The following is a 25092-nucleotide window of genomic DNA, read 5'->3' as shown; positions in this document are numbered from 1 at the left end:
TATCTATCTATCTATCTATCTATCTATTAACTATCTATCATCTATCTATCATCTATCTATCTATCTATCTATCTATCTATCTATCATCTATCTATCATCTATCTACAGGTATCTATCTATCTATCTATCTATCTATCTATCTATCTATCTATCTATCTATCTATCTATCTATCATCTATCTATCTATCTATCTATCTATCTATCTATCTATCTATCTATCATCATCTATCTACATCCTACAGGTTATTTTAATGTAAACTTCTTTGTTTTGTATCCTTATATTGCTATCATCTATCTTTCTACAGTATCTATCTGTGTTCAGTTCAGTTTTCTTCCATGTATCTGTGTTTGGTACAAGTAAGAACTCTTCATTTCTGCTTCCGTTTTCTGTTGCCAACACATTGATACACACTTTAGACATTAGCAATTAGACTCCATATAACTGGTGCCATGGTGCCTGAAGAGTTGCTGACCTTAGGACCTGTGTTATTATGTGCTGTTGCATGACTTGCCTTGGCTTTAACAGGACAGACCCAGTCTTAGCACTCACTATAGTGTAGCTAAATGAGGCAATTGTTGAGGATCACAAATAGTCTGATTTTAATGTATACAGATATTTGCCTTTATAACATAAAAAGTGAAGGCTATAGGTCTGTACCCTTAAGATTAGTGATGAGTGAATCTGTTCCGTTTCGTTTTGCCGAAAAATTCGCGAATCATTCAAAAGATTCGCGAAACGGTGAAAAATTCGTGAAACAGAGAAAAATGTCATGCGGCAAAAAAAATTGTAGCCCGCGACTATTATTTTGTCGCCTGCGGCTATTATTTTGTCGCCTGCGGCTATTATTTTGTCGCGTGGCTATTATTTTGTCACCCGCGGCTATTATTTCGTCACGCGGCTATTCTTTTGACGCCCGCGACTATTCTCTTTTGACGCCGGCGACAATTTTTTCATCCATTTCGCAAAACAATCCGCCAGTGGTGAAACGCGGAAATTCGCCGCAAATCCATGCCTGGCGAAACATTTCGCCTATCACTACTTAAGATATTTTAGCATGTTTTTTCTCCATAAAATACTATTCATGTTGAAAAGACACAGACCAAATAATTAAAATGTGTGTATCTAATGTTGAATAAAAAGGTTTTTCAAATGTATCCGTGGAAAAACTGTGCCTTAAACTCACCAGTATAAAGAGGGCCTGGGTGCCATGTCCTGAGCCTACAGCATAGGGAAGCAAACCATATGTATATTGTATATACTCCAATCCAGGCAGATAAAATGTAAATGTATTGAAACACAGCCATTGGCTCAGCCCTAGTCCCCTATATAAAGCACGTTACCAGTTACAAAGACTGCTTGAAAAGTTTTAAATATTTATAAAATGCGATTCCACTATCAAGGGAAACTGGCAAAGCAGGTCCCAGCAGTAGGTGTTTATACTTTGGTGCTTTATGAATGGAGCCCTTGATGCAAGGGACATGCTCCTCTGTGACTGACTTCAGATGTTAAGTGTTTGTTTTGTCATATATGATATATACATATCTTTATACAGGGGTGATGTCACAACATAATGATGTCACAACATAACTTTGAGGATGTTGATATAGTTCAGTAATAGCTGTAGGGGCACGCTGTAGATAACAAGTCAGATGCACCTACCTTGGTGACAGAGTTTGGGGGGGTATTTGCAAGCTCTTGGTTGACTTATGAAGCTGTCTAAAATATTTTCATATGAAAAAATAATTTTCATTGGATTCAGCAATAAGTCAAACCGAAATCAGTGATTAAAAGATGGTTCCCTCTAGATCCTTATTATTGATGTCGTTTTATATAGGAGAAAGTCTATCGTCGGTATCTAAAGGACATTCTTTTTGCAGTTCATAAATGCGGGAGGTATTTTGAAGTTTGATGAAAGAAATAATTTGCAGACTTTTTTTGTGTGTTTTTCAGTCAGCTTTGAAACCATGGAGGTTGTTCTGACTGCTTCTTAATCGCCTCGCCATAGCAAGAGCAAACTGTCGTTCAACAGAGAGGCGCGTTCCTAGGATCCAAATTAGGTTTGATGTGCCCACAACCAATTTATATGCAAGCAGGCTTTAGATCTTTTGGCAAAGGTGATATAAAAGACTTACTCTATATAATGAGGTATATACTGTATCAAAAACTTGCAACTGCTCCTACATGTAAACATTATAATAACCTTCTAACTTCCCCCACTGTGCCCCAGTTATTCTAGTTTCCTTGTATCAGGCAACACAGCACTGTTTGTATAGCTCCTTTTATTAAAGAATTGCAAACCACACTGCAACTGGTATATCCCCAGCTGAATGGTGGTCCTGGCTCCCTCTATGTCATATTATTCTTTTCTCCACTTGCCACAATCTATGGTTTCCCAGCAACCATCCCCTGCCCCTCAACAATGGTTGCCCAGGAATTTACTGAAACCACATTGTGCTACCTACCTGGGATGGTAGATGGATATGTGGGTGAGTGTGGATTGGCCACCAAGTAACATATTTAGAATTTTTTCATTTTGTTTACTTTTAAGGTGACAAATTCATTTCTTTCAGGTCAAATGATACCTTTGATGATATCTAGATCTCTATACCATGTACTATATGTTTGTAACCGTATGGGCTTGAAGTGAAGTTAAATTTTCCCTGTGCCTGACCAGGTCATGCTTTTTTTGCCCTTAGTTCTAGGAGAACATTTAGTGAAATAGTTAAACAAACAGCAGCAGTTTATAATTAGTAAAATAAAAAAGGAACTTCAAATATCCTTGAATATATATCGTTGAACAGGTAGTCTTTACAAATAGACATAGCCCTTAGTTTTTGCTGGTGGAACAAGCACCTAGGCTGCTTATTAGAATTCTTTAATGACCAACAATAGTGAGCAGTAAGTGATGCCTAAAAGCTAGCCTGGGTGCCCTTGGTGCTGAGTTGTGACCCATGCTAGGGGCTCACTAGGAACTACACACAGCAAATAAAATAATTATTAGTAACAGTATAGGACAGAGTTGTGCAGAACGAGGTGAAAACACACCAAGCAACTTGGAGGGGATGTAATAGCAAAGATAAAAAACTGGCCAATTAGATCAAAATCGAGATATAATGTTGTCTGAGCATTAAAAGGATTTCAAACCAAACAACTGGTGTGTTGTATTGAATATCTTAGTAGGCCACAGGCAATGTTAATTTGAAAAAAAAATGTTTTCCAGGATGAATATTGGTACAGTATCCACATTAACTGAATCCACTTTGCTGGAAGCACCATTATGCTTTCAAGGAAGATTGATTCATTTGATTGATCCATAGCAATTTCATGAGATGAATTACATATTGATCATTGTGTTAATTCCTAACAATGGTTATGGATCGAAAGCAGTCAGTCATACAATAACCATAATTAATACATCAGCCCCAAGCATGATTATACTGAGTTGCATTTCCTAAGGTGCTGCAAAGGAAATACACTGTAGTTAATTTTGCTTATGACACAGAATATGGGTTAATCCCTCAAATCTCATCGTGAATGTAAAACATCTCTTTTTGGATAAAGAAACACCATACTGAAAGTGCAAACCTATAACTAGCTATCTATAACTAGCTATCAAGAGTCCAACATTAACCCCAACTGACTGCTTTGAACAATACATGTTAAATACACAGCATAGGCTTTGGAACTGATCACCCATTCCTCACAAGTATTATACTCACTATTCCCTGCAGTCAGTTGCACATAAAACCACTTTCATAAAAAGTATGTGTCAAAATGAAAAAACTCTGGAGAAAAAAAATGCTGCATTGTGGGCAATAAACATGGCAATTGCACTTTGCGCACTGCACTTGTGGATGTGACCTGATATCTTTATTAGTTTATACAATATGCACAGATTCCTTGGTTAATTCTCTTCATTTCTATCAATCTAAAGTAATAACAAACGTATATAATCTAATTACCTGGCCCAGTAGATATTTCCCCTGCTTTTAGGTCATAGCCTCTTGCTTGCTGATTACTTATATAAACCCTTCCCTAGCTCTTCTTGCTGGCTAGGGTAGGGTCTGTAGGGACTTCCTTCATGCTTCTCTATTAAATGGGATTTGACATTGGAATCCATGCTGAGGTCATAGATCATCATTACAATATCCCTGAGGTAGGACACAGGCATAGAACATTTTAATAATGTGCCTGAGAAGTTCTGTCCTTAAAATGAGGTGGCTTGAAGCAAAACTCTCAGTTTTATTCATTTTCTTGCATTTGTAAATCTAATCCGATCCCAGGGACTGGTAGCCCAGCTGTAGTGAGAACACAAGCACGAGCAACATTCAAGGTGAGAAAGCTTGTCCAGCTCCTCCTCCTGTCTGCCGGCACTGCCAAGGGACGTCAAAATCCTCTTTTTTTTTCCTAGTATGTGTATATTTGTCCTCTAACACCCAGTAATAACCATCTTATGCCGTAAAATAAATCAAAGATTTTTTTATTGAATTGGATTCGGATTTGTCACCTTTAAAACAGTTAACACTGAACATTTTGAATCAAAACACTGTCAAGTATTCAGCAGAATCCAGCAGTAAACAAGGAATAAACATATAAATAAAATACCCAATGTAATGCTATAGTAATATCCTAGCGGAGGTATTCGGTTGTACCTGTCCTTTATGGCAAACGTAATTGCAGAATCGTTTGTCTAAATATTCCTTTTCCTGAGATGTACCTGTACGTGGAATGGCGATGTTCTGGAATGTTTCTTTGCATTAGACAATAAAGGGTATGCTTCTCTAAAGGGTTATATTGTGTCACGAGATAAAACAGCTTCATGCTCTGTTATTGTGTGGGTAATACATCTAAGTGTCTAAAGTAACGCTCTGTGTGATTAGTCTGTTTCCTTAAATAACAGAGTATGAATATAGATTATCTCATGTGAGAAAATGACGTGCGTTTGATGAATATGCTCCTTTTATGTATAAATGAGGTGATATATCTTGTGTTCATGGCTCTGTCCCAGGGCAGGAATGAGGGATGACACCGCGCAACTCAAAGGCTCTGCTGAAGTCATTTGCCTCTATCTGTGTGCCCTTCACAAGCTTCAGGTTCCGTATGCAGCCGCGGAATGAAGTCTGGCTGGTCAGGCAGTTTTGCTTTACGTCGGCTGCAGAACAAGAGGAAGAAACAGATTTATGTTATTGTGTCGTTTAAGAAATTCCAGAAGCAGTCGATAATGGGACAGTTCATCTGAAACCCTATGATGGGATACGCTGTTGGGTTCTAATTAGTGATGCACCGAATTCAGGATTCGGTTCGGGATTCAGCCAAGATTTGCCCTTTCAGCAGGATTCACATTTGGCCGAATCCATGCTCCTGGCCAAACTGAATCCTTAAAGTCATGTGACTTTGTCACATAAACACAGAAGTTGGACATTTTTTATCCTAAGCGTTTCTCTTTAACCCATCCTCAACTTAATTTATATATACAAATTAGAATTGGGTCCAGTATTATGCTGAATCTTTCATGAAGGATTCGGGATCAGCCGGTTCCCAAACTGGTGGATTTGGTGCATCCTTAGTTCTAAAACATTCTGCAGTTAGCCTCCATGTTCATTTGTTGTTTATTTCTGAATTATGGTTTTAATGTTCTAATTACGGTAAATAATTCTTACCTGGGTACCCCCCAACATAAACTGGATTGTTGGTGTCTGCAGAGGTAGACTGTACATTGGGGCTTTCTGCCTGAACCGAGGTCCCATCAACAGTGAGGACAATCTGATGTTTTATTTTATTGGCCTGGATTTTATGCCATTTCCCATCACACAAGGGGCTGGTGTTTTGAGGAGTGTAAACAGCTGTTATTCTGCCAGCACCATTATTGACGTGAAAGAAAACCTGTTAAGACAGAAAACATACAGGTCCCTGGGTTAGTTAAATGGTTGCAGAATGTTACATAATTACAAAGTTAAGAAAAAAGACCCTCTAAACAAACCCCAGTGCACACAGTTACATAGCTAAGTTGGGTTAAAAAAAAGAGTTTGTTGAAATTAAAGGAAAGATGAAATCACTGGGAAGTGGTGCTCACTCAGAAGTACCCCGAAGTAGTGCAGTTTCATGCTAACAGGAGCATAGGCCCAGGGCATCAGGTACGTTATCATAATGCTGGGGGTGCCTTATATTTGGGTGGTGACCCAGTAATTGCACCTTTCTTTCTCCTTTCAGATAATAAACTCTATATATTTTCCTGAGTTTGAGCTCTGTATAGAGAAGCCTCTCCCTTCCCACAGTTGCCTGTGTCTCAGTGTTTTAAATAAGGAGTTTATTACACAGAGGGTTTAACTGTGAATAATAATTTGATTAAGTCTCTTCTCCTCCCTCCACAGGGACAAACACAAACTGCCTTCTGATATGTTTGAATTGCTGCTGGTCTCTGCAGTCTCATTTGGACACCTGTGGCTACCCCCCCCCCCCCCCAATACAATGCTAACTGTGTCAGTGCTGTACTGGTAAGTGCAGTGGGGGTGTAGGCATCCCTTCCTCCAGGCGCCTAGATTGCAAGTCATTCAAACCTCATTCTGCTCCTCATGTAGGATTTTTTTAATGCAGTGCTAGGAGCATGCAGCATTCTCACAAATGCTTGTTAGTTGAGTGCTAAGGGGTGAGCTGCACCATAGTGATCTAGCACTTGCACCCCAGGGAAAAGTAAACAACCCCTAAAACAAGGCTTTTCATTTTAAGGGGTCCACTTGCCTTCACTCCCCCCCCCCCCCCCCCACTGCCCTTACCAATAGAGCGCTGAACAACAACAACAAGGGTTACTGATTTAGCTATCATGTGACACAAAGAATCACGAATCGTGAATAAATGGATGGAGACAAACACATGGATCAGTAAACTATAGGTAAATATATACATGAACAAAGTTCAGTTTATTGCTGTGGTGGAGAATAATTAAAGGATACCAAAGAACATACCTTTCCATTTACAATCTCCAAACCAATGGCGTCAACTTTAGCGCTGCTAATCCCGAGAAGGACGCCATTCATAGCAGTAGTGCGGAACTCCAAGCTGATGTTCACATCCGATCGCACCTTGTAACCTTCCTTAACTGTTAAAAAAGATTTTGATATTTCAAAAATAATATTTCTGCAATGATTGTATGAAAAAAATCATCTTTTGAATCAAAACACATAGAATTGTTTACATTTTTTACAATGCACTGCATTGTCCCCTGTCCCTGTTTCTTCTCATCCATGGAACACAATATTCAGGGTACCACATATTTCTCAGCTCCCATTTAGAGTCAGACTTTTGCCTGCTGACCCCCACGCTTGCATCATGCAGCAGATCCCGGCTAGATCTCTTTGCCCACTGCATATTTCCTAACCTAATTGATGGCAGGAATGGGGGCAGCAGCCAGCAGGGTACAATTCCAGGCATTTTTTTAATCTGTGCTTTAGGCCCTCATACTAATAGTTTGGAGATAATAGGGCCCAAGTGTGTGCAGCAAAACAAACCAATGATTTGAATGAATTACCTAGTGCTGCATAGCCAGTCCCTTCAAAGTGTGTTCCCTTTTGTGCTAGTGCGTAGCATTTCTTCACAGCATGGATGGAGATGGCATTATCTTTCTGGAGCTTTTTGCTGTTTATCATAATGTTGCTGATGCATGCTGGGATACTATGAGTGACCTGAATGAAAAGTGAAACATAAAAATGTTAAAAACAACATATAATAAGTACTGTATATACTCGCGTATAAGCCTAGTTTTTCAGCACCCAAAATGTGCTGAAAAAGTCACCCTCGGCTTATACTCGAGTCGGGTGCCATGGGTCCCTCCAGACTAGCACCTTCTGTTATTTGTGTTCAAATTAGGCCATCTGCAACCAGACCCTCCAGTGCCCTGGCCCGCTCCCAAATTCATCTTCATCTTACGTTCTCACCTGTCCCATTCTGCACTATACATTGCACTTTATATTCTATATAAACCATAGTTTTGAAGGATTTTAACTCTGTGTCTTACGGCATCATTGTTGATACCATATTGTTTTTGTTGACCTTCTTCTCCACTTACAGAGCTAGTTTACTGTTTTTCTTTGTAAAAAATATTTAGAAACATATGCCCCCACTGATGCCTCATTTAATGTAATTTTATTGGTATTTATTTTGATTATTGAAATTTAGCAGTAGCTGCTGCATTTCCCACCCTAGGCTTATACTCGAGTCAATAAGTTTTACCAGTTTTCTTAGGTAAAATTAGGTACCTCGGCTTATATTCGGATCGGCTTATACTCGAGTATATACGGTATTATTAAACAAAACAAAAAACCTGAACCCTACACACTGCGGGCTGCTATCTTCCTGTAAAGTGAGCTGCCAGGCACCTCAGCTGAAATGTTGGGGTGGGGGCAGTCTAACCACTAGAGCTACAAATCAGCAAGAGGTTCAGAGACCCCTAATGTTATTTAAATATACCTAAATTTTGCTTGCATAATACTAAATTAACAAGTGATCAATGTAATCATTCAACTCACTGCAAAAGAATACTTAAAGGAGACATATCATATAAAAATGAAGAATGTGAATTATACTCCTCTAAATATAGAAGGACTGTGCTTAAAAAGTTGTGTTTCGGACTGATTTATAGAGAAATTCCACCAAAACCCCACTAGTCCCGCCCATCCGTTCCACTTCCTACTGGCTAAATTTTCTGGATGTGCAGGGAGGCTGGCGGCACTCAGTACTCAGCACTGGAGGATAGGAAACAATCAGCAGCTAGACTGACCTAATAGGGAACTGAAACCTGTCTTTGCTTGTGTAACGGCTGTGATTGGCTATCCCCCTCCTGCTGTGTTTCTGGCAGAGGCCGTTAGGACACGCCCACCCTTCATTTGAAACACGGACATAGACCAGATAAGATCTATAGGGAGCTCAAATAAAGGGGCCATTTTTACAGACTGTATTCAATTTTAGACCAATGTGAAACCAGCACCATATATTATTCATAATTGCCTACAAAATTAGGGTTTTTTTCCATTTATCCAATATGTCTCCTTTAAACATTAGGGTTCAGTCCCATTCTACCCACTTCACAAACTGGACCTTGACATTCCATGACCTAAATGAAGGTATTTAGCCTTAATGCTTCCATATAAGTGAAGAAGGTAATTTGTGGCAGTTACTAATATTCATGGGGGCGCCTGACTACTCGATGATCAGGGAGATGCTGCCACACATGTATAAAAGGGGAATCTTTGGCAATCCTGCCTGAAGATGTTAGCAAGATACACATGCCATTCTCAGGAGAACATAGGGATATTATTGCTCTATAATACCCCCACACACGACTGATAGCAGAAGAGACCTGGAGACTCTCCATACTGCACAAATGAACCATTCAACATTCAAGCCATTAATGATCAGCCTAAGCATGTGGGTAACGCAGCAAGTTAGGCTGAAAATATATAATATGTTAAAAAAGCAGTTAAAACCGCAAATGAACCAGTACCCTGTTAGAAGGAGCTTGCAGAACACTAATGGTAGATCATCAAGTTATCAGTCTACACCTAACTGTTCCCAGTTAAAAGCAACATGGTCTATTTGAGATTCTGAAGTCTTTCCACCATCCAGACAAACATTTTCTTTAATGAAATGCCTCATGTACTCCCGGTAAAACCTTGCAGGACATTGTAACGGTAAATCATAAAGATACCACTCTATGCTAACTATTCCTGTTTGACCAGTTCAAGGCAGCATGGCCTATTCTGAGAAACTGAAGCCTTTCCACCAGCCTTTCTTTTAATAGAAGAACAAATTAAATGGATTTAAGTTAATGAGTTACTGATTTACCTGCTTTCTGATTTACCCACTGTACAGGCATGAAGTGGAAATGACAAGACTGAGTTTGCAAAAAAGCATGTTGCAACATCTTAGTGACAATTTGTGGCATACAAAATGCCTTTAAAAAGTAGCAGATTTATTCACCAGACAAACAGGAACTTTATTAGAGCTTATGAGCAATGCTACACATGATTACAGGGAAATCATCTACTTTGTGGTCAGCTGAGTGAGAACACAACTCACCGTGACTGACTAGAAGAACTTATTGCTTAAACACAGGCATGGAAAACCATTTTATTCCAGTTTTGGGTTAGACAGGGAGCAGCATATCTACAGGGACAGTGTGATATTACCTTATAGCTTCCCAGTAGGATCTGCAAAGCCTGCCAAATCATTATGAGGTTTTTTTTAAATTTTGAGTTTCTCGCTGGTTTATATATTAAAGGGGTTGTTCACCTTCAAATTAACTTTTAGTTTGATGTAGACAATGATACTGTGAGACAATTTGCAATTGGTAGTCATTTTTTATTTGTTGTGGTTTTTCAGTTATTTAGCATCTCTCCAGTTTGGAATTTTAACAGCTATATGGTTGCTGTGGTCTTATTTACCTTAGCAACCAGACAGTGGTTTAAATGAGAAACTGGAATATGAATAGGAGAGGGACTGAATAGGAAGATAAGTAAAACAAATAACAATAATAATACATTTGGTTTTTGGCTGTTAGGGTCAGTGACCCCTCATTTGAAAGCTGTTAAGATACAGAAATGGAAATAATTTTAAAACCATAAACAATAAGGACCAATTAAAAATGTTGCTAGGAATAGGACATTCTAAAAGTTACTGTAAAGGTGAACCACCCCTTTAAAGTGCACATGTTTACTAATTATCTAAGTACGTTATATGTATATCTAAATATAGTATAACTATATAATATATGTAATTGGTCTTTGATTTAATTTTGTTGTATACAGAATATGTTAGTGTTATCTTATTATAACTGCTATTGGACACAACTGCTGGGGTTATGTCTGAAGGCATAAAAAGAGACAATTAAATCCTCAGTGTATTTTTTTTATACTGCTTTAAGGTTAGTTGAGAGGAAATGAAAGGTACCCCAGTACTGAAAGATTAAAGATGCTTCCATTAACTGTCCACAATAGAAATTAATAACATTAGTCAATATTAAAGTGTGTTTTATCTTTAATACATGAAAAATTAGAAGAAAATCATAAAATATATTATGTGAAATGTGGGCTGTTTTTTTTAAATCACATTAATTTATGTAGCTGCAGTATTAGAAAAGGACATCTAAGGGACAGTATATGACAAATCCAAGAGTACCCCTGATGTGTCATAAGCAAAGTAATCTATTCTGGTTATCCCAGTTCTGCTCACATGGGCAGTTTATGACCAACAAGAGAACGGCATTAAAAAGGTTATGAACTGCAGTGGTGGTGTAGGTCAGTCAATGAGTTACTTTGCGGGTATTACGATATGCAAGGAAAAGTGCATGTGAGTTTATGTGGGCGAGCAGAGCAGAAACATGATCATGAGAATTGCACAATGTGGCACAACAGAATAACTGTTAATGAGTTTAACTTTTACCTACAGAAATGTCTATTCTGCTCTACCCTAATCACTGTCTCTATGATTCACAGATCAGGATTTAGAAGCTACTTACATTTCCTAGGTTCTTGGCTGTGTAATCCAATGGCAGCCCACCAAGATACAGCTTCCCTTCCACATCTAGAGTGCTACTGTCCCCTGGGGCGCTGGCTGATACAGATTCTTGTCCATCAACAGTAATGGTGCCTTTTCTTTTAATGTACTCAGTTGTCACCTGTAATGAGAAGAGCAACTCTTACACATAACTCATTTCCACAGCCGACATACTGCTAATTCTGTACTGCATGTAGCTGTGTGTACAATGGAAAATCCTAACAGAGTCACAAATGCTAAACTGCAAGGTTGCCTCATAATTTATATAAATATTATTTTGTATGTGGAAGTGAAATGAAGACATTTATTGCAAATGCTGTTACTCCCCACTCCCCAGGCTGATGGGGCTTATTACTCATCAGAAACTGTAATCTGTCAAGGAAAAAATAGCAAGGAAAAATTCTTCTTTCCTCCTCCTAAAACTACACATTGAATAGAAAACGGATCGCTCTCTCCAAGCAGCTATGACACTTTTAATATAAGTCAATAATTTACCAGCTTTTACAATAAGCCATTCAATGACATTGATGTTTTTAGAGGGGAATGAATGTGGACAACATTTAGATGCAGCCAATCAAACACAGAACAGCAAAGGAACAGAGCCCACTCTATTTGCCAGTATGTAAGGGTTACATAAATCTATCACCTTAGGTAATCTCCTGTACTATTCAGCAGGAAAACAGAACATTTCATTGCATTTTAACAGAAGCTAAATACATGTCATACAGGAATCTTGTAGTACAGTAGTTCAGAGGTGCAGCTTTAGTATCTACTATAGACATCACTATTCTATCTAAATGTAGTATATATATTGCCACTGCCCCAGAGCATATTTTTTGTATGGTTAACTGACATTTATCATGTTTGTACCCTCTCTCACTTCTGCAGCATTTTGATAGAAAAGCAATGACTAAGGCTATTGCCATAACTACTGTAGTATTTTACTAAGCAGTTGATTCCACACCAGTCTTAAAACTATAAATAAGTGAACAAGTAAAGAATTCATTTCAACACTATTACATGATACAAAATGTAACTGAAAAATAAGATTATAAATACCGTGTGCCATTTCCCATCACTGATGTCAGCTGAATGAGAGGTTACAGTACGACCTTTTCCCGTATCCAATAGGAAAAAGAGCTTTCCTTCAACAAGCTGAAGTGCAGCATAGTCAACCTGATTTTGGTGAGCCATATAGTAAATGAGGCCACTGGTGGCAAATGTTCTTAGAGTCATTTGAACTGACAACCTAATAGAAAAAAAGCAGTTAATAATGAATTGGTATTTATAGGTCACTCTTGAAGCACAGGCAAATCATTACTACCATGTGATTGGCTCTAGGTACTTTATAGGCAACTGCTAAAAAAAACAAAAACAAAAAAAACTATAATATGTTCTGTAATATGTGTCTGGAAATACTTACTTTCTTCTGACTGTAGATTGGTTAAAAGGCAGCACAATGTGGCTTCCAGTTGTAAGTCCAAACTGATGCGCGTCAGGCACGTGATCTGGCAGCATCTCATCAGTGCACTGTACAGGCTTAAGTAAGAAAAGATTTATTCTACATGTAAGCACTGCACTTATTACAGCTGACAATAGTCTCTTTGATTAAACACAAAGGGCATGATTCGGGTGCAACTGATGAGTGAGAAGATGGGTGGGTGAGTAGGAAATGCCATGGAATGACCTGGTCATATGCAGGTAGATAGAGTCAGTCTGTTTGGGTAATTTTGACTAAACTGGCCCAATTTAACCTTTATGTACTCTCATAGGCCCCCAGTAATCCAGTAATTTCATGGACTGTCAGCAGACCTAATTTATGCTGCTGTTATCATTTAGGCACCCATGTGGTCTTGCTGTATGTGACATTACAATTCAGGGAACTGGAAACATGACTTATTAAAATGATGTTGTAAGCCAGATGAACAAGAGGATGGAGGAGTAACACATAGATATTTAAGTATAAACAGTTAAATGTATTAATATAATTACAAGTTGAAATTCTATTCATTGTAGTTACTACATACTTTATTATTTGCTTTGGTGATGTGGGTTTCTTGCACTGTAGTCACAGGTACTTTCCTTTCTGTAACAGGCCTGGCAGGTATATGTGTTGGCTGCACTTCCTGTTCTTCCACTTGAACAATGGGCTTAGGTTTCTCAGTCAGAAGGCAGCTGTCCATGTGAATGTGCTCATACATTAACACCTTTGTGAAATCCATCTGCCTAGGGTAACAAGAAAGACAGACATATATGATCCATTATAACTAACATTAGATACAGTGGGGGCAGTAAGATTAGCAGAAAATATTATTTGGGGGATGCTCCTTTCCCCCCCATCATTCTATTTACAGGCATGCAACATGGCTGCACCCATGTGCACAACAACAGAATACCCTCTGTAACATACACACAGGGGGCAAAGGAAATGCTTTCAGCATGTAGTGTCCTACATTGAGAATAGAGCAGAATGGCAGATGTGCCAGTGCCACTGAAGCACTTGTACCCCCTACCAAATGTAAATGGGAAGGATAGAGTGCTGTAATTTACTGCCTTTTTTGATACTTACTCCATATTTAGGATAACATTCCGAATGCATCCATAGAACGACTGGCTTGTTTTCAGCATAGGGGCAGCCATTTTAGAAGGCACTCCTCCAACATAGAAGCTAGATGTATTTATAGCCGCTGATTCCACAGAGGGGCCATTCAGTTTCATTTCTGATGGCTTTCCCTCATCCACCTGCACACTCACAAGTCTAAAAATCAGAAATGACAACAAAGTAAGGGCTAGAAAAAATGGAAAACATGCTTTTTTCAGTAAAAGGGTCCTTATGACTGTCAACTTGTGTTTACAAAATAATCAATAAATACCCTTAAATTGCCTGCTGTGTGCTGCTTGCTACAGGGAACACCTATGCTTCCATAGATACCTTTTCAGTAAAGGCTATGACAAAACCAGTCAAATTACCATTCACTGAGAGAGGGCCATATTCTTACTGTCACTCAGACATGAAAAAAAAACTGTATATTAAAAGTTCTTTTCAAAAGAAACATGAAACCCTAATTCCTTTTTTCTATTAGCACACCCATGCCAGTTATAAAGGCATTTAAATGTCCCAGATGTCATATATTGCCTGCCCTAGCCTAGGCATAGAGGTGGGGCAAAAAGATACTTTGACTTTCCATTCAGCATTTTCTAGACTAGAACTGCACTCCTCACCCCCCCTCCTCGCCATCTAATAGTGTAGCCAGTGCATGGGCATGTGTATCAGGTCCCCCATTTTGGTACAAAAACAAGATTTTTACAAAACCTGCCTTCATAACAGTTCCACAAAATGGCGCCTGCCTGTTTGCTGTGATTGTGTAATTCCAAGACTGAAGGAAACATTATTTATAATATTTATATAGTGTAAGTGAAGTTTATCTTGCTTGACAAACACAATAGAAAATAATTTAGAATTATTGTTTATGGTGACAGGTCCCCTTTAAATCTATTATGCCATATAAGCCATAGCACCTCTGACAAGGGGTGCACAACTTTGTAATTAATCTGTTTAACGTGATATGGAAATGTCTAGCTGGAAAGTCTGAAACTTCAAAAGACATATTAAGATAAAGTAATTTAGAAATTAAGGCACAGTGACCACTACTGGTTAAGTTAAACATGAGCATAACAAGACCAGATTTTGCAGGTGGGGCAAGAAAAATAGAGGACCTAACAAGTGCATTCTCACCCTAAAAATATTAAGCTATGGAGCAGTGGAGCAAGCATGTCATAATTGTGCTGCAGATGAAAAAACACCACTGATAATAAATATAAATATATACATACAAAATGGGAATATGTACCTCTTGTTTCGAATAAGAATAATTGAATGTTCCTGTCCATCGCTGTATGATCCAGATGGAGACTTTATCAGGAGTTTTCTTGTGCCAGCTCCATCCACGGCATTGATATGCACTTCAACATGCCCATTAATGAGCATTATAGCAAAGAATGGCTTTAATAAAAAAAAACGATATGCAAGTCAATAACATCAAGCACTGAGATTTAATGTTTTGTTCTGTTTACTAATCTGGAATACAAGTTGCATGGGATATTTGTACCTATAAATGAGGTAAACTGAACCTTTAATTAAACCTTAATTAGGGACATGGACGATTAGTGCTATATTCTACATAATTTAAAAATAATGGGAAGCTTGAGTTTTGCCAATGACTTGAAAATATGCTGCAAAAAGGGGAAAGTGGTATAAACGTGCAACAATTTTCAGTCTACTCCTCAAAATTAGTCAACTTGGATAAACAATGAAATGGAAAAACAAAAAGTTGCGTTTCCATGCATTCCATATGTTTCCTAACCAGAAGTTTTTTCTGAAAAAGCTATTTATTTCTACTTAGAAACACCGAATGAGTTTCAGATAATGTTGAAGCTTTCCTTATTTACTCACCAGATGAGCTTGCCTGCGAATGCGTTTCTCCGTCCCCTTGCCAAGCCCAGCCAAAATAATTCCAGTGTCATTCAATGTAGAAAATGAAACCATCATCTCTGATTCTGGCAACAGTGATATGGGCAGCATTTCCACATAGCCATTATTTAGGACAGTTATGCTACGAATAGGCTAGCAAGGAATAAACAAACTTAAGTTACTGACATTGATGTATACTATTCTGCAGCAGGGACAGTCGTAATAGGGATATTCAAATATGAGCGCATCAATGGAGAAGGTCCTATCAGAAGAGATTTGGGAAATGTGAAATAACCTCATAAATAATCAACTTACTAAATAAACATTATATACAGGTATGGGATCCCTTATCCGGAAACCCATTATCCAGAAAGCTCTAAATTACGGAAAGCCCGTCTCCCATAGACTCCATTTTAATCAAATAATTCAGAATTTTAAAACTGATTTCCTTTTTCTCTGTAGTAATCAAACAGTACCTTGTACTTGATCCCAACGGAGATATAATTAATCCTTATTGGACGCAAAACAACCTTATTGGGTTTAATTAATGGTTTATTGATTTTTAGTAGACTTAAGGTATGGAGATCCAAATTACAGAAAGACCCCATATCCGGAATAACCTTGGTCCCGAGCATTCTGGATAACAGGTCCTATACCTGTATATATATATATATATATATATATATATATATATATATATATATATATATATATATATATGAGAAGGGTAATGAAGAAGCCGCTCTCGCAGGACTTACGTGCACAAAAAAAGCTGTTTTATTAGATAGGTGAACTGACGTTTCGGCTGACCCTCAGCCTTTCTCAAAGTTACAACACACAGTGATTACAAACCTTAAATACTGCAACCGGCGGGAAAATACAAACAGAAACGCTTGACAGTGACGTAACACTCTCACGTAATCACACATCAGTCAAATGTTGGTACGCCCATAACGATATATAAATAAACAAATCACAAAACCTACATACTAACCCATACATAGATACAACTAATGCAAATAAAAAATTAAAAATAAAGAAATAAAGAAGTACAGACACGGAGAACCACCAAGTGAAGGGAAGATAGGGGAATTATACGTAGCACCAATCACTAAAATAACCACCACTATGCACCCAGAGAGTCTAACATAAGATAGTAAAATACCATAAATATGTACCAGTGAAAAAAGGTTAGACAGCGTAAGGTCGATCGTGGGGAGCACTGTCTATGGGACTGCGTCTAGGGATTGTGGGGGGGCCGTGCTGTGTGGGATAATCGCTGAAACAGGCGGAGTACAGAGATCATGCTGCTGAAGAAAAGTCAGGCGATGTGCATAGTGGTGGTTATTTTAGTGATTGGTGCTACGTATAATTCCCCTATCTTCCCTTCACTTGGTGCTTCTCCGTGTCTGTACTTCTTTATTTCTTTATTTTTTATTTGCATTAGTTGTATTCTAGCCCCCATTTTTTGTATGTAGGAGCCAAGAAGGTTTGTTCACCAACATTTGAATAGCATAAAACAGACAAGGTATGTAAAGTACAATAGATTCTGAACTTAACACGGGTCGGTGTCATTCATGACTCTCTACATGCCTATAATATGAAAAGATTACTCTACTCATACATTAAAAAAAAGACATCTTGCTGCCAAGAAATATGTTATTTAATGATGCTATGCTGTTAATCTTTATATGTAACTAAAGTATGCTCAGTTTCTGGTGTTATTAGCCCTTTAACTGCTGTGTTTGAAATGGAGTATTATGCACTTTAAAGGTAACAAGGATATAATCCTTTATATTAAATGTATAATTGTTAGAGGTTTGTATTTATTTCCTGCATATTTGCATAGAAACGCTCATCACATGGCAATAAATTCAGCAAGGCAAAGGAAATAAAGGACCGTTTATTTAATGGATTCATTAGCTCTATTGACTTTTGCAAACCATCACATTAACATGCTTTTAGGATTAAGTATGGCATTTTATGATGAAGCATTTCCTACCTGCAGTTTGCAGCCTTTCCTTACACCATAGGCATTTTTCAGTAAGTTGAAGTTGGAACGTGAAATCTCCAGATTCTTTATGCATCCAACATAGGACCTACTGCTGAGCTGTCTCCTAAACAAAGCAAGAAGATCTGTTTTTTATGATATGTTGGGTAGTAAACTGAAGTTAAGGTTTACTGTGCTGTATATTAGACTAAGATCAAGGAAAGACGACAGATGGACTGAATTTCCTCTGGACATAAAGTATTTGTACTTACATGGACAACATTATCCTAGAACAGTAACTCATAGTAATAGCTGTGTAGATTCCTATGCTCCACTGCCAACATGACCAATGCAGTAATAAAGGAACTGTTCTTTTATTTGCAGACCATAGGATTGTTCAAATACAATAGTTTGTTAAAGGTTTTCTATGTTTCCATGCTTAAAAAAACCTTTCATTTAAATCATCCTAATTCAGACTAATACTGAGAGTTAACCACATGAAATACCTGACAGTCCTGGAGCGCGGAAGTCCACCTATATATATAGGGTCCTTTTCTGATCTGTTAAGGTCTGAGGCAACACCAGGAGCTTCTCCTTGCTTGGTTTCTCTGGAGTTGCTGGAGTTGTAGGAGTCCATAATCATTAAAACACCTATGTGATGAAATAAATAATTCATTTGTTTTGTACTTTTTTTTAATGGAAAATAGATTTTCTGAAATGCTGAGAGCACTGTTGATGGTTTAATAAGATTTGGACATTGAAGGTGAACAATCCCTTTAAATCGTGAACAGGAAGATAAATCGGTGAGCCAAATTAAGGTGCCTTGGTGCTTTGGAAGCATGGAATCACTTTTTGTGACACAAGGATATAAGAGAGGTGAATTACATCCTTGTCATGTATATAGACATATTACGCCAGCTCAGTATTCCCACATGGTGAAACTCTTGTCATACAACACCTTTGCCATTGTTTACAATGAGTCTGGCAGAGGTTCATATAAAAAGCAAAGTGATAGCTACAATACCCCACACTTGATCTGTAGGTCAGACTTGAATACTATACCTTGCTTTCTGTTGCGGTGGAAGGCAACTTTATACCATAATCCATCATTGTAACGCTCGTCTGATGTCAGAACTAGAGGTCCTGATCCAAGTTCCACTGAAACTCTCACCTTCCCATCCACTATTTCCACAGATAGGAAATCTCTCTGATAAACCACAAAAAAACACAGAAATGAATACTTGGCCCCAAGAAACAAACACATTATATTACAGTAACAGACAGCCAGGTGTGCTTTTCAAATCAGATTGCAAAGATACTCAATTCCAGGTTAAAGGAACAGTAACACCAACAAATTAAAGTGTTTAAATTAAATATAATATACTGTTACTCTGCAATGGTACAATGGTACAATGGTTGCATGTTTGCTTCAGAAATACTACTAAAGTTTATATAAATGTGCTGCTGTGTAGCCATGGGGCAGCCATGCAAGCTAAAAGAAATGAGAAAAAGCACAGGTTACATAGCAGATAACAGATAGAATACTGATGTATTCTACTGAGTTTATCCATTATCTGCTGTGCAACCTGTGCCTTTTCTCCTTTTTTGTCCCCATGGCTACACAGCAGCTTTTTTTATATAAACTATAGGGTTTCTATAGCAAACATACAACTTTTACCAGTGCAGGGCAACAGTGCAGTATATTTTAATTACTTTAAATTACTTTTATTTTTTGGTGTTACTGTTCCTTTAAGGGTTCTGTACTGAGAGTGCAAAAGTGTGCAATGCCCCACCAAATTACGTAAATATCTAAGGCAGCCACATACCCATAGCATGAAGTATTAGAACAGCATTACTTTCTGATCTGAAATACTCCAATGGTAAGTGGCCACTTACCAAAAAAAACCACAAAATTGGCAGGGGTTGTGCTGACTACTTGTTCTACAGCCAATTATACCCAATACATATATATACACATATACAGTATATATACAAGATTGTATGCATCCAGTAGCCAAAGAACACACCATGCTATGAATGGGAGGAAGGAGGTTTCATAAAAGAACCTCTGATCCTAAATGCACTACCATGGCTCAGCATGTGTTCGAGATAACTTAAGCCCAGCTGGTTATGTGGGACATGAAGGGGGACACATGTTGGTTGGAAGCTGCACTTGGACTGACTTCAGAAACAATATTGCATCTCTGTGTCTGCAACAGATGTAACCAACATGAACATAATTCCTCAGCAAGCTGTTACCGTTCCGTTGGAAGCGAGATACAGCAGGAGCCCATTTGGAGAGAAGGTGCGGAAATGGATGATTATCTGTGTCGCAGTCGAACGGAGAGTCTTTTCCACAATGGAATATCCACTGCCATCGAAGTGGAAAGCGTTGTCTTCTTCCTGCGGGCTACAGTACCAGACACACAGGCTGAAAGCTATTCTGTTTTTGGGCCAGTTACTCTTAAGTATTCATAAATTATTGATAATTCCTGTCATTTATGCATTTTATAACAATATAAAGGAAAAATATAGGCTTTAAGAGCTACTAATTATCTTCCATTTATTTTTACTATTCATATTCCTCATCCATTTATTCTGGCAGAAGCACAGATACCTGGGCAAACAACAATGATTTCAGACTATACATGCAGTATATTTATCATGCTATGTAAAATGTGGAGTGAAACATTACAGGTGATGTTGCTCATAGCAGCCAATCAGATACTTTGCTTTGGGTTTCTAACTGTTGTAATCTAATTGCTGATTGGTTGCCCTGGGCAACATCACCGTTAATGCTTCACTCCACTTTTTACACAGCATGATACATAAACCACTAATTATTGTGAGCCTAGAGGAAAAGGAACTCCACACCCACAGATATTTCTAACTGCTAGTGATAAGCAAATGTTTTCGCCAGACATGGATTCGCAGCAAATTTCCGCATTTCGTCATTGTTCACGAAAATTTGCAGCAACGTGGTTGCATAAAATTGGGCGTGGCCGCATGAAGATAGGTGTGGTTGCAACAAAATAGGATGTAAAAATAGGTGTGCACAACAAAAAAGTAATGTGACAAATGCGTTTTCGCGGATTTTTCATCGTTTTGTCTTTTTGCGGCTTTTTTCATGAAGCGAGACAGGACAGATTCGCTCATCACTAATAACTGCATTTGTGTTAATTGATCTTTTTGCTGGACTGGGCACCAATGCTGAATACAAATAAAACTGATCAAGGTCATTTTTGTCTGCGTTCAATATTGGTGCCTTCTCTCCAGGATACAGATCTACAGGCATAATGATATTAATACATAAAGTACTGTGTGCTGGAAAGTGTAAAACTGTACAACATGGCGTATGCAATCTCAAAAGCCCCTGGGTACAGAGTAATTGTTTTTGGTATTTAATGCAAGATGTATGGAACTTAATGGAAGAATATATATTAATCCCATTGCAAATAGATCTTATTTATTGCAGAGAAAGAATAAAAGCAATGGCAGAAATACAAAGACAGTAAGGCAGCAGCCAAATCCCACAGAGTTTTATGTAATCGTATCACAGAATACTGTAAAATGACATTGCGTTCAGTATACAATCTGCAGCTAATAAAATGTGAAAGTTAAGGATTCTAAAAAGTGACCAAGTAAGGATTCTACAAGGTGACTGTGGTCTTGACAGCAATAGATGGATAGCATGGTGGCTCAGTGGTTAGTATCACTGCTCTTATGGTGCTCCAGAGTTTGATTTCTGCCTTTATTACTATAACACACATATTAATTGGCTCCTGACGATTATGTACCCTGGTGTGTTTTACATGATGGGGTCTTAGACCATTCATCCTTGCAGGGACAGATTTTTGTAGGTAAGTTCTACATTGTGGACGCAACACGGGCTGGGCCTCACAGAAATGAGGGTGGCATCTGGGTGGATCATGGGAGAGCATAACTGGGTGTGGTTAGGGCAGAACAGGGGCACTGTTCTGTCCTAATTTGTATTTATGTATTTTTTGCTACTTTGAACCTTTGGAAGTCAATATGATCGTTAAAAAAATACCTTGAATTTGTAATTTTCGCAGAATTTTTAATAGGTTGCAAAGCTCAATAAAAAAAAAAATAGAGAAATTGGAATTGACTAAATATCTATCATTTTGCCAAGGACAGCTCCCATTGACCTCTACATGACCATGCAAGCATTCAGATGCTGAAGTTTTACAGTTCATGATTATTCATGATAATTAGCACAAAAAAAATCTATGAATCACAAAAAAGGGAAAACAAACCAAACATTAAAAAATAACCCCCATAGAGTCCAATTTAATATTTAAATGTGAATACATACAGTAGACTGTGGTGATACAAATTACGGAAAAGAATACTTATCCAGAAAACCCCAGATCCCAAGGAATGTGATAAAAGTTCCCTTACCTACACAACCTGACAGGAATGGTTTACAAATCTATAGCTATAAACAGGAGTCATAAGTAAATACAATGTTTTCAACCTAAAAGGACGTTATGGAAATATTTTACTGACCCACATTTAAAAGCAAGTGATTGCACAGTTTCACAGCGCCCTCTGCTGGATACACAGAAAGTTATTTATGAAACTGGCTGCAAAGCCTCTCAGGAAATATTGAGATAAGCAGATTTAGTAAGTGTGACATGATTTCATAGGGGAGAGGGGTGGCTGGTGGGAGGTGCTAAGAAAATGTGTGGCCAGGTTGCCAAAGAAGCAATGGCTGCAAGGTGAGTCATTAATACCTTCATGAAAACGTGGGAAGATAAATCAAAAGAAAAACAAAATATACATTTAGTTCTTAACATTCGTATGAGACAAAGCTATAAGCAAAACACAACACATTTAATGAACAGGTGGCTTTTATGTTATTTTTATGTGATCTGTGTATTTTGCAGAGGCTTTGGCTGTATTCCCATCATTACTTTACAGCCATATTTTACAACTGCTCTCATGGCCCTTGACTAGATACAAACTCCTGCAATTAAAATACTTAATAGCAATTACTTAAAATACTTACCTTGAAAAGCATCCACCACATTTGCCCTTTCTTTCAACATAGTTCCATAAGCCAATTGATTTGCCATTAAGGAATGCTTCACCCATACATCCTTTAAAATCTGTTGTCAAGACTGCTGGGGACTTCTAAAGATTAAAATGATGAATTAGGAACTGTTCTTTGGCTGGCAGATTACAACGGTCACATTAAAGGGCTGGCTCACCATTGAGTTAACTTTTAGTATATTACAGAATATCAATATTCAACAATATTACAACAATATCAATTTCTTATTGTTTAAAAATTGTTTGCCATCTTCTGCCTCTTTGCAGCTTGCAATTTAAAATGCCATGTGTTTGTTGGGGGTCACTGACCCTGGCAGGTCGCCTGCACCTAGTCAGGTCAGTCCAGTAATGCCATCAATTAGGGCTCATTAGAGGCAATGCCTGTTCATTAGAAATTATAACTAAGGTTTGATTCTCACTTTTTATCACACATTTATAGATTGGCCGTTATTGTCCACTACATAAACTGTAAGACCATAAACTCATATGGATGCTGCCAAACTGAATACTTTATTGGAATATGTCCAGTATACATTTTTTAATATAATATGATTTCCACTACAGGCCACTCACTTTTCAAACCAGAATATGCCTTTTATCCCCCTTGAAAAACATGTATCACAAGTTTGCAACCCCAATGTAGAAGTTGTAGAGTTCTCTAAAGGATAAAACATGGGTAGTATGGGACCTCTATATATGAGTGTAAAAAAAGTATTTGACATTTTAACCAGGACATTTAATTATTTGATACCTTTATTTGTCCTCCAAGCCCTCCAACAAACATTAGAGTGGAGTTGTCTACATGGAGTATGGCTGATGTTCCTGGAGACACTGATGTTGTAGATGCAGATTTCTGTGAGGAGGAAACTTCTTCCACTTTCAGTGTGCCTGACCTACCAAATCTAATCAACAATATCATAGTATTTAGACATGATTCAGAAAAAAAATATTGCAATACTTTTTCTGAAATCCTCAGTTTTTGTAGCCCCAAACACTTGCAGTTTGGATAAATCAACAGATAGATAAACTAACAGACTGACGGACAGATAGATGTTAGACACATAGATGGATAGATAGATAGATAGATAGATAGATAGATAGATAGATAGATAGAACGACAAATAGACAGACACAGATAGATAGACAGAATTTTGGTTGTCTTGTAGCTGCTATAATAAATAAATGCAAAGCAATAATGTACACGGGGAACAGTTACTAATGCTGTATGTATTATTGCAGTTGTAACCACACACTTGGGATTAAGATATGTTAGAAAAGACACCATGCGCCTCACTGGGGGGGCAGTAATATTCTGATTCTAAATACCCCCCATTGTGTGCATAACACAGCTAGAAGAAAACAGTACAAGTATTCTGAGAATGTAAAACACTCTGGCAATCTAAAACTAAGAAAAAAAACACAATTGTCTTTACAGTGGATAAATAAAAATACACATGTTGAAGGGATTTATCAAAATCAATTTACCTCTCGATATCTATTTTGTGCCATTTGTTATTGTTTATTCGCAAATCAGGCCCTTCTAGTCTCATGGTGCCAGAGCCCAAGTCCCAAAGGAAGGAAACTTTCCCATTTGCCATTTCAACTGCCATGAAGTCTGTCTGCTAAAATAATAACAACATTTAGCTGAAATAAAGTATTGATTTTATTTAACCCACTGAGAGTGCACTGCTAGGGAACTCTAAGCCCAGAGATCATGACTATAAATTAGACTTGTCACTGTACTTTTTCTTGTCTCAAAGTAGTATTTTAGTAGCCTTGTATTTAGCAAGACGCCATTCAGCACACAAAATATAATTGCCCAGTGGAAGAATTTCATAAACTGTATGCAAGAGATTGTTTCATCCCAGTTAGGTTAGTCAGATGTATATTCAGGTTACATCAGTGGAAACCCAGTGCTTAAATGCAAACATTATTTTAGATTATAAATGGGCCATCATAAGAAGTAACTGTAATCAAACTACTAACCAGTAAACAGGCATAGGCCTT

The 25092-nt window shown here is 37.8% G+C and overlaps 1 protein-coding gene across 2 annotated transcripts in view; it reads right to left on the bottom strand.

The window, feature by feature from the left end:
• Nucleotides 1-4464: 4464 nt before the first annotated feature.
• The window catches only part of lama1 (laminin subunit alpha 1), a 98429-nt gene continuing 77801 nt past the window's right edge, over nt 4465-25092 (bottom strand). The window contains exons 46-63 of one of the 2 annotated variants that reach the window (XM_004915237.4): nt 24571-24707; nt 23837-23987; nt 23042-23166; nt 20269-20419; nt 19072-19216; nt 18516-18660; nt 18022-18136; nt 16002-16172; nt 15400-15551; nt 14118-14306; nt 13576-13774; nt 12972-13087; nt 12608-12797; nt 11511-11669; nt 7527-7680; nt 6964-7097; nt 5662-5884; nt 4465-5153 (exon numbers count right to left, since the gene is read on the bottom strand). In XM_004915237.4, the coding sequence (XP_004915294.2) occupies nt 4993-5153; nt 5662-5884; nt 6964-7097; nt 7527-7680; nt 11511-11669; nt 12608-12797; nt 12972-13087; nt 13576-13774; nt 14118-14306; nt 15400-15551; nt 16002-16172; nt 18022-18136; nt 18516-18660; nt 19072-19216; nt 20269-20419; nt 23042-23166; nt 23837-23987; nt 24571-24707 (2817 nt within the window). In that variant the 3' untranslated portion in view covers nt 4465-4992. The remainder of the gene's footprint in view (nt 5154-5661; nt 5885-6963; nt 7098-7526; nt 7681-11510; nt 11670-12607; nt 12798-12971; nt 13088-13575; nt 13775-14117; nt 14307-15399; nt 15552-16001; nt 16173-18021; nt 18137-18515; nt 18661-19071; nt 19217-20268; nt 20420-23041; nt 23167-23836; nt 23988-24570; nt 24708-25092) is intronic. The other variant, XM_002938053.5, reaches the window with a different exon arrangement.

Source organism: Xenopus tropicalis, chromosome 6 (assembly GCF_000004195.4).
Source record: "Xenopus tropicalis strain Nigerian chromosome 6, UCB_Xtro_10.0, whole genome shotgun sequence".
In the NCBI taxonomy this organism is placed as follows: domain Eukaryota; kingdom Metazoa; phylum Chordata; class Amphibia; order Anura; family Pipidae; genus Xenopus; species Xenopus tropicalis.
Note: the sequence above shows the minus strand (reverse complement) of the source record. Positions and strands in the feature narration are given on the sequence as shown.